The sequence below is a fragment of the Sebastes umbrosus genome, chromosome 24 (assembly GCF_015220745.1).
Source record: "Sebastes umbrosus isolate fSebUmb1 chromosome 24, fSebUmb1.pri, whole genome shotgun sequence".
Taxonomy (NCBI): Eukaryota; Metazoa; Chordata; class Actinopteri; order Perciformes; family Sebastidae; genus Sebastes; species Sebastes umbrosus.
In genome coordinates this window covers 9616232-9631583 of record NC_051292.1, presented here as the reverse complement: position 1 = coordinate 9631583, position 15352 = coordinate 9616232, and the positions used below count along the sequence as shown (strand labels likewise).

The following is a 15352-nucleotide window of genomic DNA, read 5'->3' as shown; positions in this document are numbered from 1 at the left end:
TTTTACCACAAATAAAGGTTTGGATTTGCAAATGTAAACCGTGTTTTGATCCATTTCTTCTTCTTGTTCATCTTCTTCTGTGTCTTTACAAGTGGCGGGCTTTAGATGTTTGAAAAAAAGCATGTCAAATACCTTTTGAAGTTATTAAATAATCAAGTTTATTAGCAGTTAAATACAGCATTATGTGAAAAACACATCTCTTTAACAAATGACTGAGATGATTTGACTTCAAGTTCCCTTCTCATCCGTTTTATTATAAGGCTACTGCTATAACAAAGTATCTTTAAATTAATAAAATAATGCTTGTGCTGTAAAAGATTAAACACATTTGACTTGTAAAGCTTGCTGAATGTCAGCAGGAGCTGCTGCGTTTACGTGCACTTAAGCAACTGACTTAGTCGCCTTACTCATTTCTGGGTAACCTCGGTACTTGAGTGCATGTAAATGTAACACCGCTACAGTATTTGCTCGTTGGATTTCTGAGCTACCGGCTCAATTTGAACATTAAATGACAGGCAGCAAAGGAAATGAGAATAGATTATTTAAAAAAATATCTGTCACAATTCTAATTTCATGTAATCGATATCAAAATAAAGTGCATTGATTATCCAGGTGTGCTTTGGTTGAAGGGAGGCTCTGCCTTCCTGTTGGTCCCACAATCATTTAGAGACAACAATAATAAACTCTTCATTTGTTAGTTGAGACATAAATCAGTCCTGTTGTGTGAAATCATTTGTAGAAAAAAAGTCTCTTATTTGTCCGTGGCTTCTTGAAGAAGCCGGCTTCTGATTTGTTCTTCTTGGTCCTCGCTTGCGTCCGGCCAGAAGTCTGGGTTGTCTTGGTACCATTTGACTAAAAGAAACACAGGAATTAACTACTTCAAAACACCTGAACTATCCCTTTAATGTACTGGCTTTAACTCCTCACTTTAAATCTCTAGAGGTGTGTGTGTTACTGTACCGGTCTGTCTGATGCCTTCAGCCCAGCACACCTCCGCTCTCCAGCCCAGCTGCTGCAGCTTCTCACATGTGATGGGGTAGCGCAGGTCAACTCGCGGCCTATAGAGCAGAGGTCAAAAGGTCACTTAGCTCACTGTCCTGTCAGGTAATATTTTAGATGAATGTGAAGCTGTTTTTCTAATAGATTTGATTTGTTTGTAGACGTTACAGTCTAAATATATCATTGATTTTACTCACCTGTCGGGCACAAACTTGAGCCAGTCGTTCACCTCGGAGTCCGGCACGTTCTTCACCTAAAAAACACAGCGTTTTATGAACATCTGCGAATTCTGTTTAAAAATTAGGAGGACAGTTCCTGAACCCACCATCTTAACAAGTTCCCTGGCCAGCTGCATGATGGGAATCTCACAGCTTGTTCCCATATTGTAGATTTCTCCCACAACCCCTTTCTCCAGAACCAGCTGGAAGGCGCTGACGGCGTCGTCGACGAACAGGAAATGGCGGGATATGGGGAGGGTTCCCTGGATGGTGCTGCGGAGAAGGAGAAACTAAGGTTAGAAATTTTTGTTCTTCTCTTAATGTCAAAATAGTGAAGCTGGTTTCTCAGTGAGACCTTTTCAAAATAAAGCGCCAAACAAGCCTACCATTTCTTGTTCATTTGCAAGAGGGTGAGAAACCTGGGAATGACCTGAAGGATCAAGAAGATGATTGTCGGTTATAAACGTCAATTAGAGAGCTTAAATAAAGTGACGGATCACAACGCCAACTCTTTAAGTGGTGCGTTTAAAACCAGCAAAATCTGCAGTTGCAATTGAAGATCAACTGATTCAACACTGTAAAAGATGCATTTTGAAATTGCACATTTGCAGTATGTTGATTCTTTTGTATTGCAGATTAGTTACAAACACAAAGGCTCAGTGATTGTTCAACCTCTTTTTTAACTCAATGTACCAATCCGTGATCAAGATCTTCTAGGAAAGTCAGGGTTCTGTACCTTCTCAGTGTACTGCCTGGGCCCGTAGATGTTGTTGCTCCTGGTGATGATGATGGGAAACTGGTAATATATACACAGAGCAGCATTTAACATAGAAAGAACTGTGAGGAAATAAACCAGGATTATTGTATCTGTTGCTTCAACGATTAATTTATTATCACGAGGAAACATGCTATAACAATCGAGCACTAAAACTTAACGATAAATGTCTTGTTCATTCATGTCATTTAGAAGCTACTTCCTGCCTGTTTGAGTGTGTGCGTACCTTATATTTGTCCCAGTAGGATGTGACCAGGTACTCTGCAGCTGCTTTAGTGGCAGAATATGGGTTAGAGGGCCTCACTGGGCTGCTCTCATCAAACACCTGCAGACACCCGATATCCAAAATCACTACATAACTCAAAAACAAACCACCCAACAATCTGAATCAGTGTCCACTGACCTGGTCCAGACTGGCTCCGTACACTTCATCAGTGCTGACGTAGATGAAGCGCTGAGGCTGGTGTCGGGCCTGATGGGCGGCTCCCAGTAAAACTCTGGTCCCGTCGATGTTAACGCGCTGGAAAGTCAACGGAGTTTCAAACGACGACTCTGAGCGAGAGGAGAAATTGATTATTGATATAACAGTAAAATCAGCCTGTTAAGACGAGTGTAACCTCAGTGTGCTGCTCACCGACGTGCGTTTTGGCCGCCAGGTGAAAGATCACATCGATGTTTTCAGTGTTGAAAATGTGATTTATCAGCTGTGAGTTGCACACATCTCCCTGTTGAAGAGAAGAGGAGTTATTGTAATAGTACGAACGTCACTGTTTCCCTGAATGGACCTAAATTAAACCTTTTGTTGTTTTGCAGTTGGAGCGGGGGATGGATAAAAGGCCGAGATTAGAGGAACGAAGTGTTCGACAGGTCGAATACGGAACAAGGAGATCAGCAATGTAACTGGGGGCGAGGTCATGCAGTGCCTTAAATGTAATTAGCAAGATCTTAAAGTTGATTCTGAATTTTACAGGGAGCCAATGGAGGGATGCCAGAACAGGGGTGATGTGAGACCGACGGCTAGTTCTGGTTAATAACCTGCATTTTGAACCACCTGTAGGCGATTTAAAGCAGATTGACTGAGGCAGGCGTAGAGGGAATTACAATAGTCTAGACGGGAGAATATGAAAGTATATCGGACTGAAGCGGGCCAATAAACTGATTAACTGCTGTAGCAAAATTGTCTGTTCCTATTAAAAGAATGGCTATTTTATCAGGGTTTCGGTGGAGAAAGTTGAGAGACATCCAGTCTTTGGTTGCTGATAAGCAGCTCTCACCCTGATAAAGGTGTAGTTGGCTCTGTCTTCAACGCTCTCCAGACTCCTGGGGCTGCAGCAGTAATCCAGCTGGAAAGAGATCAGACAATGAGAATTATTACTACACTATATATACAACATGTTTCAGTATGTGTCATCCCTACCACACACACACACCAGTGAAGACTTACATTATCCAGGTTGATAATCCTCCAGTCAGGGTGTCTGTTGACCAGGGAACACACAAGGTGGGAGCCACTGGAGAGAGAGAGAGAGACGGGGGAGGTGGAGATAAAGCAAACAAGTACTGTACTGAAGTTTAATAATAAATATTATGTATAAAAAAGAAATAAAAACACATAAGTAAATATGAGAATATAAGACATAAAATAGTGCAGAAGCTAAAATTATGGGATCAAATATAACATTATTTTATGTTATATTTTATCACTGTTTTTTTTTTCATTGACTGCATTTTGTACAGTTTTATATAAGTGCAAATAAATAAAATAAAAAAATTAAAAAAATTGTTTTGAGGTACTTGTACTGTACTTGAGTACTTTAATGTCCTGCTACTTTATATTTACACTTGGGAAATGTAGTTTGGAGTAACTGAAGGGTGAGAGAGGTCAAGATTTGTTGTAGTACTCATTAATATCTAGCTAAAATATGTATAATAAGTGAATTAATGACATAAACTCACATGAATCCACAGCCTCCAGTCACCAGAACAGTCCTGTTAAAGTCCATCTTCTGCTCATCACAACAATGAACACAAGCTACAGCTATCTATTCATATGAATGTATCATATTAACACATAATAACAACATATTAATAGCTTTTATATCCCCTCTTGGAGCCTGCTAGATAACTAACAGGAAGTTCCCTCTTTGCTTCAGTACACTAGATACAGTGTGTGATTTGCGACAGTCACTGGGTGGTTTTACGGCAGTGTTGACACGTTGAAAAGGGGCGGGATATTTATCACTTCTGCTCTCTGATTGGTTGTTGTGTCTGACAGAAGGAAATAGGTGTTGTGTGATTGGGCGAATCAGACATCAATCAAAATTTAACAGAAAGGGAATAGTGTCAAGTGAGCCACAGTTAACATGCAACATCCGGTATATATTTTCAAAATAAATGTTTTGTTTACATATTTTTGGTTAAAATGTATTCATTATCTTTAATAACAGGTGTTTTTTAAGAAGGTTTTTATGTTTATTATTATAGTCAAGTAGCGTATTACTGTTTAAAACCTCACATCTAAGCCAGGTTAGGTGGAAAAGAATACACCGACCAAAAGGGAGTATATTCCATTATAGAAGAATCACTGAGAGTATGGAATGAAATGGTTAAAACATATAAACTATAGGGAGATAGTAGGCTTTTGATTTGGCCTACTCAAACTCCCAGGTTTAGACATGGAGAGATAGATAACACATTCATAAGGTGGACAGAAAAAGGGATAACAGCAGTTTGTACACTCAAATTAAAAAGGTAACGTCAGCAGAAGGTAATGAAGTGATTGAAGTGATGACAGGTGCATACAAACAAACCCCCTCAAAGATTGTTTCTAAACTGTACAGTGGTTTACACAAATGAAATGGAAGAAATTCACTATACATAAAATTGAAATGGGAACTAGAATTGAACATTAAGCTGTCAAAAAGTGAGTGTCATTCCATGTGTATTACGCAGCAAACCTCCACCAGGTCTAAAAGATGGAGAGAATTCGGATGGAATAATTTAATTTGCTTTTTTATTACACCCCACATTAAAAATAAACAATTGGGTAAACAACAGCAATGCTGGAGACAGTGTGGACATATGAATGCCAATCACTCACATGTTTTCTGGCCATGTATGAAAATACAAACCTGAGATTGATACCCAGTGACATAATTCAAAAAGAAGGACATCTATTTCTTTAAAATCCTCATACTTGCATGTAAAAAGGCCATCACAGGGAGCTGGTTGAAATGTGATCCTCCAAGACCAGGTCAGTGGCTGGACATTGTAGAGGAAATATACGCTATGGAAAAGCTGACTCATTATCTAAGGACTAAAGCAAGGACCCATGAACAACGCTGGGGAAAATGGATTGCATACAAGAGAAACGATGGCTCATGTTCACAGATGATCTGAAAAGAACAAATCAAATCAAATCAAATTTTTTGTGTGTTTTTGTTTTTTGAGTTTATCTTTTTTTTTTTATGTTTGATGTGAAATGTGTTCAGTGTAATGACAACTGAAAAATAAATAAATAAAAAGTAAAAAAACAACAACTCACATTTACCCTTTTATTCCCCAAAGTGACACATACAGAGCTTTTATTTTGAGTATAGAAACACTTAACTTCCTGTCTCATCCTGGGTGACTTTGACTAACTTGACTCAGCTGGTTTACTTCTGGCTTCGTGGCTCATTGAATTCACCAGCTAACCTTTATTTGTAAACTACAGAAGGATAATAATGTATTTATTAGCCACACTTGTGGCTGTAATGCTGCTCAGCTCGGAGGTTTGGGGTAAAAAGGTAACAGGACTTTTTAAGAGTGAAGCAGCGAGACAGCAGAATGGCCAGTTCATCACTACATTCATGTACCAAGGTAATGATGCTAATGATGCTCATCTCTGCAGGGTTAGAGCTCAGATCATCTTTTTTTATTATTTTATTTGCTATTTCCTGTTTATTTCTTTGAGACCATTTATTTCCAGCATTATTAGATTTATTATTATATTTTTATTTATTTTTTTTATTATTATTATTATTTTATTTTTTATTTTATTTTGATATTATATTATAATCTTATTTAGGTTGACTTTCAGTGAGTGGTTCAATAACTTGTTGCAGGACACTTAAGGTGTTTTTTGTTTTTTTAACTTAGTTTTTATTGCAGTTTCAGCAACTTATACAATCATCACATTCTTTACCACTGTATTTTCATTTTACAGCTGTTTCTTTGTTTTAACACACAATTTCACAACCTAAAACAAGAGGGAGAGAGAGAAAACACAAAAAAACAAAACAAGATTTCATCTTTTTTCTTTTTTTTTTACAATGTCTTTATTGTTTTTTGTTAAACTAACTTGTCTAACTAGTTTTGTTATGTCATCTGTAGTTAATAAGTGTCTGCTGTGAGTCTTTCTTATGAAATCTAACAACTGAATACATTCCTCTGACCCTTGTCCTGTCTCTGTCTTCCAGCAGGTGAAAATGGTCTGTTGGTGTACCGGCTGGACAACTCTGCTCTGGCCACAGAGAAGGAGTCCAGGTTGCTGCTGTATCAGGTCATGAACTCAGACCTGGACAACCTCAGCTGCTCTGAGAGGCTCTCTAAAGCCTCAATCACCAGTAAGAAGCAGCAGCAGCGTTCACTAACACAGAGAGCTGATCTCTGATATCATGGTTGCGATGCAGCTGTATTGATTTTATTCTTCATATTCGTCACCTTGCCTCACTGTGTTTGTCCTCCTGTGTCAGTTTCTCTCAGTGATGATGAACACAACCAGACGATCCCACGCCAGTCCTCTCCGACAGCCTGGCGGGCCGTGTATGTTGACAGATACACATGTCAGGTAACAGCATCTTAACCCCGCCTTAATAAACACATACATGGATGTTAAATCTGAGTTGAAAGTTTCTTCTTCTCTCTGTTTCCTCTCAAGGAAAGTGCAGTGATTCCTTCTCACCCTGATGTCAGTTTTACCATTTTGCTGTTCAACGCCGACTCGGCTGGAAATCCTCTGGAGCACTTCAGTGCAGAGGAGGCAGGTCAGACATCCCGAATACTCCCATCACTACAGCTGTCAGATATCAGGACATTTTCTATGAAATTATTAAAGAGGACCTATTATGCTTTTATGCTTTTTACCTCTTCTTTATCATGCCAAAGAGAGAAATACTGCCTGAAACAACTTTCTTAAAGTCCCGCCTTTTCTTCTGTAACGTTGTGATGTCACCAAGTAACACAGGAGCTCAAACGGAGCGTTTCAGAGTAAAGTGTTTTTTGAACTTTAAAGCATGTAAATATGTTCTAGTAGAAATCTTAAATACAAGTATGAACCTGAAAATAAATGGATAATAATAATAAATAATAGGTCCTCTTTAATAGTTGAAAGTAGGGACCACTTTTTCACAAATCTGCTTGAATTGAGGGTCCTATCAACCTGTTTCCTGTCTCAATATCCACATCCACTGTGCTTGCGTGGTGCTATAAAAAAGATGTTTGTGTTAAATATTTAAATGGTAGAAAGTGCATAATGGTTTATGTCAAATCTTTGATACTCGGAGGAAGATGTAGGGATTGGTCCTGCATGATTCATGTTGGACAAAATGTTTCCTCCTGACTCATTTTTATTCTCTCTCTCCCTCCCAGGCCTCCATAGTTTTTACTTCCTGCTGCTGCTGGCCTACTTCATAGCCTGCTGTATCTACGTCCAGCCTCTGTACCAGGCTCTGAGGAAAGGAGGTCCCATGCACACTGTCCTCAAAGTGCTGACCACGGCGCTGGCGTTACAGGGCTGCTCCTCCCTCTGCAACTACATCCACCTGGCCAGGTAGGATCTGACAAACCTCCCAAATGACATGCAATTTAAATATTAGCACACCGGTTTCCAAATTTTTTAGTGTGTGAGAAAAGAGTAATGTTTCCATCTCAATTTTATTTCAATTTAATCGTTTTTAGTCCCAAAGAGGAAAAAACTCTGCGGCATTTCACAAGAAAAAGCAACACATTTAGACAGTCTGACAAAGTAAACATACTTTTGTGTGCATGACGAGATGATGTAATAATTAACAAAATTTTCCTCATCCTCCTCTTATTATGTTTATTTACGTATTTATTACCAATTCCACATATAGTTTTTCAGAGGAGACACAACAGGTGAATAGGGTAAAAAGCTTAAACTAATAGTTATCACCATGAAACTTCCCCAGTTGATTACTTACATTAAGACAATTATTTTTTGTATTTCAAGTTTTCTGAAAGTGTATGTTTAAATATGCAAAGGAATGCATTATCTTATTAAATATGCGCTAATATGGAAACATTTCCAGAACAGAAATCTGATCATTCTGGTTTCATTTTGTTGAGATATTAGAGTCAAAGCCTTTTACAGAGGAGATTTTGAATATCTCTTTTTATCGCTCCATAAATCATAAAATACTGTCTGTAGGAGCTATTTATTTTTTTGTTAGTATGTAGTTGTTTTACTAATCATATGTAGTATTGTCTGATTTATTATTCTATATGTTTACTTTATTTAGACTCGATTTTTGATGGTGTTTTATTTTGCTAGATATTTGTTTAGTATATTTAGTTTTTTGCGTAATTCGTATTTTGTTTTCTTTTGTTCATGAATTAGGTAAAAACTGTGGGCATCCACGGTTATAGACCTACCTAGCAGGTGGCCTTCTTTTCATTATGTCTTTAACTAATGTACTCTAATGTATTCTGCAGGTATTCCAGAGATGGTATTGGTATTCCTCTGATGGGCAACCTGGCAGAGTGTATGTTTCTCTTTCTTAAATAAGAAGCTTGGCTCAGTTAATTTAACTCATTATTTCAAATTAATTTGTAAACAAATAAGAAATAAATTACATTGTGTGCCTTTTTCTTTTCCACTTCCTGTTCCCTGTGCAGTCTGGGATATGGTGTCCCAGGTGTCCATGCTGTACATGTTGCTGAGCCTGTGTGTGAGCTGGACTCTGAGCCGCGGCAGGAAGCCTCAGTCCAGACCTCTGCAGTGGGAACAGTCTCGGACGTCAACGGCCGTCGCTGTCGGTGGAGTCGTTGTGCAGGTACGCAGGATTACACTGAAATCTTATTAAACTAATATTTCAGGTTGATGATGAATGTTAGAGAGAGAAACTGTGATTTTTCAGGGAGCGTTGCTGCTGTGGGAGCAGTACTCTGAATCAAATAGACAACATCACAACTACCACTCCCAGCTGAGTCTGGCAGGTCTCCTGCTCATGGCTCTGAGGGTGAGCCTGGCCCTCCTGCTGGCCTCTGTCCTCTACCAGATCACCTCCACCGAGAGGAGCACCCTGAAGAGAGACTTCTACCTCTGCTTCTCCAAGGTCAAATACACCAATGTACCCTGCAGACACACAAATATGTACCTACAGTTCCTCAGGTGGTCATGTGGTTTTTCCTCTTGTTCTATGCAGGGATGCTTCCTGTGGTTCCTCTGTCATCCCGTCCTCTACCTCGTGTCGGCTATCTTCAACGTGCACCAGAGGGAGAAGGTTTGAACACACAAACAAACCACATTTTAGCAAAGCATCACCATGAAGTAACATGTATGACTGATCAATTAAGCGTACATGTTGTCTTTACGTCTCTGTAGGTGGTGACTATCGGCGTGATCCTCTGCCAGTCCATCTCCATGGTGATCCTCTACCAGCTCTTCCTGTCTCGTTCTCTCTACTGGGAGGTCTCCTCCCTCTCCTCCGTGTCCCTGCCACTCACCATGTCCAGGACAAACCAGAGGGGGCGCTACTGAGCACGGCCACTCTCACGCCGACGAGCGAGGGAGAACATGCCACGACACCGCCCGGCTTCACCTCGGGAGAACTCCTGAGCATGAAGACAGGAAGTGATGAAACGCTGCGGGGACTGTTACTGTTTCCTGGGAGAATAGTAACGGCCACTAGTAAGCAAGTTACCAGGGTACTATAGCACGGGTCACAAAATGACCAGAGGGAGACATTTACAGCAACACCCTACCTCTAGGTACTGGATCCAACATCAACATTACTGAGCAGGGGGGGAAGATATTTAACGCAACACCACCCAGAGAAGGGGCACCAGGCTTTCCATGACATGCTGGAGGTCATAACTAACAGTCAAAGTACAATTTCAAAACAGACCAAGCATGATGAAGGCGGATCGCCAGCATCACGATTTGATGACGAAAAGACTCGTGATGGAACACAAATGCAACCTTCGTGCTCTTGGCTTTGATAATCACTATTACTATAACGGAAAATACAAAGCACAGTAGTGTTACACCACTGCTCAGCTGTGGTGTTAGATTTAGGGATGCAGGGATGTAGTGGTACTTGGAACAAGTCACCAAAGAGAAAGCTTTTAAAATAGGTGAGGTAAGGCTGGTGTTTTTCTTATTGTCAACAAATCCCACGAAAAGACAAAACCAACAATCAATCTGTCCGTATTTACTGACTTTTCAGACCCGTCTGTGGCCATTGGTCCCTCCTGAAGATTATCAAAACGTCTCTAAAATATAGAGTTTCATTGTACTGTAGTTTTTAGCAAATGTCACTCAAACAGGAGAAAACGGACCATTTTTGGGGGGACTATTTTCAGCTGCAGATGAATCCATGCTCTAGTGAGCGTGTCCGGCAGCAGGCCCATGTATGGTGTGATTAAGTCAAATTAAACTACGGTGTGTGCGTTCATGTCTCAACATGTCACCTATGCAGCGATGTGGCTAATTAATGTGTTTTTAATAGTTTTTGGACAAGCTCTATGGTACATTGTAGGTTTGGGTCTTTTCATGGGATTCATTTGCAGTAAGAGAACCGATAAATACATGTAGGTCAATGGATCAGTATGTGGTAAGATTGATATGTTACTCTGTGTAAACACATGGAGGATGAGAGACAACTGGTTGCATTTAAAGTATTGAAGATTTGACTAGTGGAACGATGGTTTAAAGATTGGAGAGATGGTCACAGTATGTAGACAGGTAAAGAAAATAGATTTTCAGTCGCCTAAATAAAAAGGATTAGTTTACTTTTGTCTTTGCACATCTAAAGAGAGCCAAAAGATCAGTGTGTGTGCTCCCTGTACATCACAGATCAAGCTGTACTTTTAAGTTATTTCTTCACTCTTGACATGAATTTCTGAGCTGACAGCATGTGAACCTTTTAGAAATGATGAAATATGTAGCTGGAGACACACTGCATGACTTATCGGGGGTTTTTTTATCTGTCGTTTTCCGTTTCCATTCCATGCACACTACCTGGCCAAATGATATTGCCATTCCACTTTCACTCTCATCTTTTCAGATTATTCAGCTAGCCCGTTGTGACTTCATAGGAGTGAGGCTCATTCAATAGTTTCATTTAAAGACTTGGAAAACTGGAAAATTACATTCCACTTAAACTGACAGCTGCAGTGGAGCGTTGACATATTTATTCATTGTGTGCTTATTTTGTGAAGTGAATATTTGGAAAGTGAATGTCGGTGTGCACAAACGCAGCAGTAAGTGTGTTATCTGGGCGGTGTGTACATGGTATGCTACTGTATATTTTGTTTCGTCCACTGACGACAATCTTATTCTAATTAGAAAACAACAAAATATGAGGCCTCTGTTTGTATTGTGTACTAAACATTTACTCCTCAGATTGTTAGATATTCATTTAAAAACAGAGAGTCATTCCCTTTTTTCAGTATTCACGCTCCAGTTTCCATATATTGCATGTATTTATTTTCTATACAAACCAACCTGTGGAAATATGAGATCTGTGCTTATTACAACTGTAATAAAGTAAACTGTAATATATGAATAAAATACATTTTAATGTAAGCTTCAAGGAATTTCTCAATCCGTGTCTGAAACATATATGGTTGCTCTGCTGTCAGCCACAGCAATACTATCTACATCATTTGGTGAGGACAGTTGACTTTACCTCATCCCTAAACCTTCCTTTTTGAAATAACTTGAATATGGTCGATACAATCTTTTAGTGCAGAAAAAAACAAAAGTTACTGGAGTTAACATCCATCAAATTTCTCTAACAAGTTTGTGCAGTATAATCAAGTTATTTTGTTGTTAAATGGCTGCAGTTTTGTATGGAGGATGGAAACTGCCAAAACGACAGTCCCCCTCACGAGGTAGAAATGCATTACGAAATTTAAAATAAAGGAATACAGAAATAAAGAAGTTGGAAAGGAAGGAAATAAGTAAGGGGGGAAATGCAAAGGGAAAAATCATGCCGAAATAAATAAATACATACATGCAATTTAATAATGAATAAATTATTTTAAATATATACAAAAAAAATATTAAAAAAATAAATGCTTTTAAAAGTTCATAAAAATAAATAAATAAAAGGGAAAATGAAATAGAAGAGTAGATAGATAGGGGAAGTAATACAGAGGTGAATAAATAAAAAAGCAAATTAAAACAGAAATATCAATTTATGTCACATTTTATCAATTAATTAATGCCTATATTTATTTTTAATATTGTTTTTGGTACATTTAATTGCATATTTATGTAGATATTGAGTCATTTATTTATTTTTATTTCGGCAGGTTCCGTCCCCCACAGTTTTGATCCAATTGTCTTGCATTATTCTTGCATTATAGCACCAGTTGGAGAAATTTAAATTTCTTTATTTATATTTTCTAGAGCTGTTAATAGATAGCTTCAATAACGGAAAATACAAAGAACACAGAGGTCAAATAAAAATATTAAATTTCGTCACGAACAGGATTCGAACCTGTGCGGGGAAACCCCATTGGATTTCGAGTCCAACGCCTTAACCTCTCGGCCACCGTGACTACGCATGCCTAGATGTAGTAGACTTACTATTTAACCCTTTATATGCCAAAGATGTTATCATGGCTTTACATTTTTGTTGGCATTATATTTTTAATTTTGTGCTAGCGACGTAAACGTTTTACCACGTTTGTGAATAAAAAAAAGGTTAGAATTAGCAACCTTCTACACACGACCAGAAATTTATTTTTCCAAATCCGTATGTGATATATGACACAAAGATATTCACTGTACAAAGATATATATCACACAAAGATATTCACTGTAGAAAAGATATGTGACACAAAGAAATTCACTGTACAAACACATATGACACAAAGATATTCACTGAAAAAAAGATATGTGACACAAAGATATCCACTGTACAAAGATATATGACAACAAAGATATTCACTGAAGAAAAGATATGTGACACAAAAGAACCTGTGGGTGGCTATCTCCACAAATCACTGTTAATGCTACGTTTGCTGACATCATGTAAACCTGACTAACTACAGAAACAGAACTTGTAACTTAATAGTTGATCCCACATCTCCCAGTCGTTACAATATTATGACTTTATTCTCTTAAACTTATGACTTTATTCTCATAATATTACGACTTTATTCTCTTAAACTTATGACTTTATTCTCATAATATTATGACTTTATTATCATAATAATATGACATTATTCTCTTAAACTTATGACTTTATTCTCATAATATTATGACTTTATTATCATAATAATATGACATTATTCTCTTAAACTTATGACTTTATTCTCATAATATTATGACTTTATTATCATAATATTACGACTTTATTCTCTTAAACTTATGACTTTATTCTCATAATATTATGACTTTATTATCATAATAATATGACATTATTCTCTTAAACTTATGACTTTATTCTCATAATATTATGACTTTATTATCATAATAATATGACTTTATTCTCTTAAACTTATGACTTTATTCTCATAATATTATGACTTTATTATCATAATAATATGACATTATTCTCTTAAACTTATGACTTTATTCTCATAATATTATGACTTTATTATCATAATATTATGACTTTATTCTCTTAAACTTATGACTTTATTATCATAATATTACGACTTTATTCTCTTAAACTTATGACTTTATTCTCATAATATTATGACTTTATTATCATAATAATATGACATTATTCTCTTAAACTTAGGACTTTATTCTCATAATATTATGACTTTATTATCATAATAAAACGACTTTTTTCTCTTAAACGTCTGACTTTATTGTCATAATATTATGACTTTATTCTCATAATATTACAACTTTTTTTTCATTAAGTTATGGCTTTATTCTCGTAATATTATGACTTTATTCTCATAATAATACAACTTTTCTCTCTTAAACTTCTGACTTTATTCACATAATATTACAACTTTTTTCTCTTAAACTAGTGACTTTATTCTCATAATAATATGACTTTATTCTCTTAAACGTCTGGCTTTATTCTCATAATATTATGACTCTATTCTCATAATATTACAACTTTTTTTCATAAAGTTATGACTTTATTCTCGTAATATTATGACTTTATTCTCATAATAATACAACTTTTCTCTCTTAAACTTCTGACTTTATTCACATAATGTTACAACTTTTTTCTCTTAAACTAGTGACTTTATTCTCGTAATATTATGACTTTATTCTCATAATAAGATGACTTTATTCTCTTAAACTTCTGACTTTATTCTCATAATATTACGACTTTTTTCTCTTAAACTAGTGACTTTATTCTTGTAATATTATGACTTTATTCTCATAATAAGATGACTTTATTCTCTTAAACTTCTGACTTTATTCTCATAATATTGTGACTTTATTTTCATAATAAAACGACTTTTTTCTCTTAAACGTCTGACTTTATTCTCATAATATTATGACTTTATTCGCATAATATAACAACTTTTTTTTCATAAAGTTATGACTTTATTCTCGTAATATTATGACTTTATTCTCATAATAATACAACTTTTCTCTCTTAAGCTTCTGACTTTATTCACATAATATTACAACTTTTTTCTCTTAAACTAGTGACTTTATTCTCGTAATATTATGACTTTATTCTCATAATAAGATGACTTTATTCTCTTAAACTTCTGACTTTATTCTCATAATATTATGACTTTATTATCATAATAAAACGACTTTTTTTCTCTTAAACGTCTGACTTTATTGTCATAATATTATGACTTTATTCTCATATTACAACTTTTTTTTCATTAAGTTATGACTTTATTCTCGTAATATTATGACTTTGTTCTCATAATAATACAACTTTTCTCTCTTAAACTTCTGACTTTATTCACATAATATTACAACTTTTTTTCTCTTAAACTAGTGACTTTATTCTCGTAATATTATGACTTTATTCTCATAATAAGATGACTTTATTCTTTTAAACTTCTGACTTTATTCACATAATATTACAACTTTTTTCTCTTAAACTAGTGACTTTATTCTCGTAATATAATGACTTTATTCTCATAATAATATGACTTTTTTCTCTTAAACTTCTGACTTTATTCTCATAAT

The 15352-nt window shown here is 36.4% G+C and overlaps 2 protein-coding genes and 1 non-coding gene across 3 annotated transcripts; 1 reads left to right on the top strand and 2 right to left on the bottom strand.

Annotated features, from left to right (window-relative positions):
• Positions 1 to 133: 133 nt before the first annotated feature.
• Positions 134 to 4164, bottom strand: LOC119483440 (dTDP-D-glucose 4,6-dehydratase-like). The gene is made up of 12 exons (XM_037761529.1): positions 3949 to 4164; positions 3437 to 3503; positions 3267 to 3335; positions 2627 to 2717; positions 2396 to 2544; positions 2219 to 2317; positions 1954 to 2013; positions 1604 to 1647; positions 1325 to 1490; positions 1197 to 1252; positions 961 to 1058; positions 134 to 852 (listed from the first exon to the last, which is right to left on the bottom strand). Exons 1-12 carry the CDS (start codon positions 3993 to 3995, stop codon positions 752 to 754), a joined length of 1047 nt encoding a protein of 348 aa, XP_037617457.1. The 5' UTR covers positions 3996 to 4164; the 3' UTR covers positions 134 to 751.
• Positions 4165 to 5615: 1451 nt separating this feature from the next.
• gpr180 (G protein-coupled receptor 180) lies at positions 5616 to 11810 on the top strand. Its single transcript, XM_037762544.1, has 10 exons — positions 5616 to 5853; positions 6453 to 6599; positions 6729 to 6823; positions 6914 to 7019; positions 7624 to 7804; positions 8707 to 8756; positions 8890 to 9047; positions 9132 to 9329; positions 9420 to 9497; positions 9599 to 11810. The coding sequence occupies exons 1-10, from the start codon at positions 5718 to 5720 to the stop codon at positions 9752 to 9754; spliced, it is 1305 nt and encodes a 434-aa protein (XP_037618472.1). The 5' UTR covers positions 5616 to 5717; the 3' UTR covers positions 9755 to 11810.
• Positions 11811 to 12701: 891 nt separating this feature from the next.
• Positions 12702 to 12783, bottom strand: trnas-cga. Its single transcript has one exon. It is a non-coding gene; the product is annotated as a tRNA-Ser (tRNA).
• Between the last annotated feature and the right edge of the window lie 2569 nt (positions 12784 to 15352).

What these genes read in the sequence shown, in the direction of transcription:
- LOC119483440 (XM_037761529.1), bottom strand. Translation starts at nt 3,995, where the DNA reads ATGGACTTTAACAGGACTGTTCTGGTGACTGGAGGCTGTGGATTCAT. An exon ending in ACTGGAGGCTGTGGATTCAT is followed by an intron (nt 3,504 to 3,948) that starts GTGAGTTTATGT and finishes CTCTCTCTCCAG; the next exon opens with TGGCTCCCACCTTGTGTGTT. An exon ending in ACGGAGCCAGTCTGGACCAG is followed by an intron (nt 2,318 to 2,395) that starts GTCAGTGGACAC and finishes GGGTGTCTGCAG; the next exon opens with GTGTTTGATGAGAGCAGCCC.
- gpr180 (XM_037762544.1), top strand. Translation starts at nt 5,718, where the DNA reads ATGTATTTATTAGCCACACTTGTGGCTGTAATGCTGCTCAGCTCGGAG. An exon ending in GATGGGCAACCTGGCAGAGT is followed by an intron (nt 8,757 to 8,889) that starts GTATGTTTCTCT and finishes TTCCCTGTGCAG; the next exon opens with TCTGGGATATGGTGTCCCAG. An exon ending in ACGTGCACCAGAGGGAGAAG is followed by an intron (nt 9,498 to 9,598) that starts GTTTGAACACAC and finishes ACGTCTCTGTAG; the next exon opens with GTGGTGACTATCGGCGTGAT.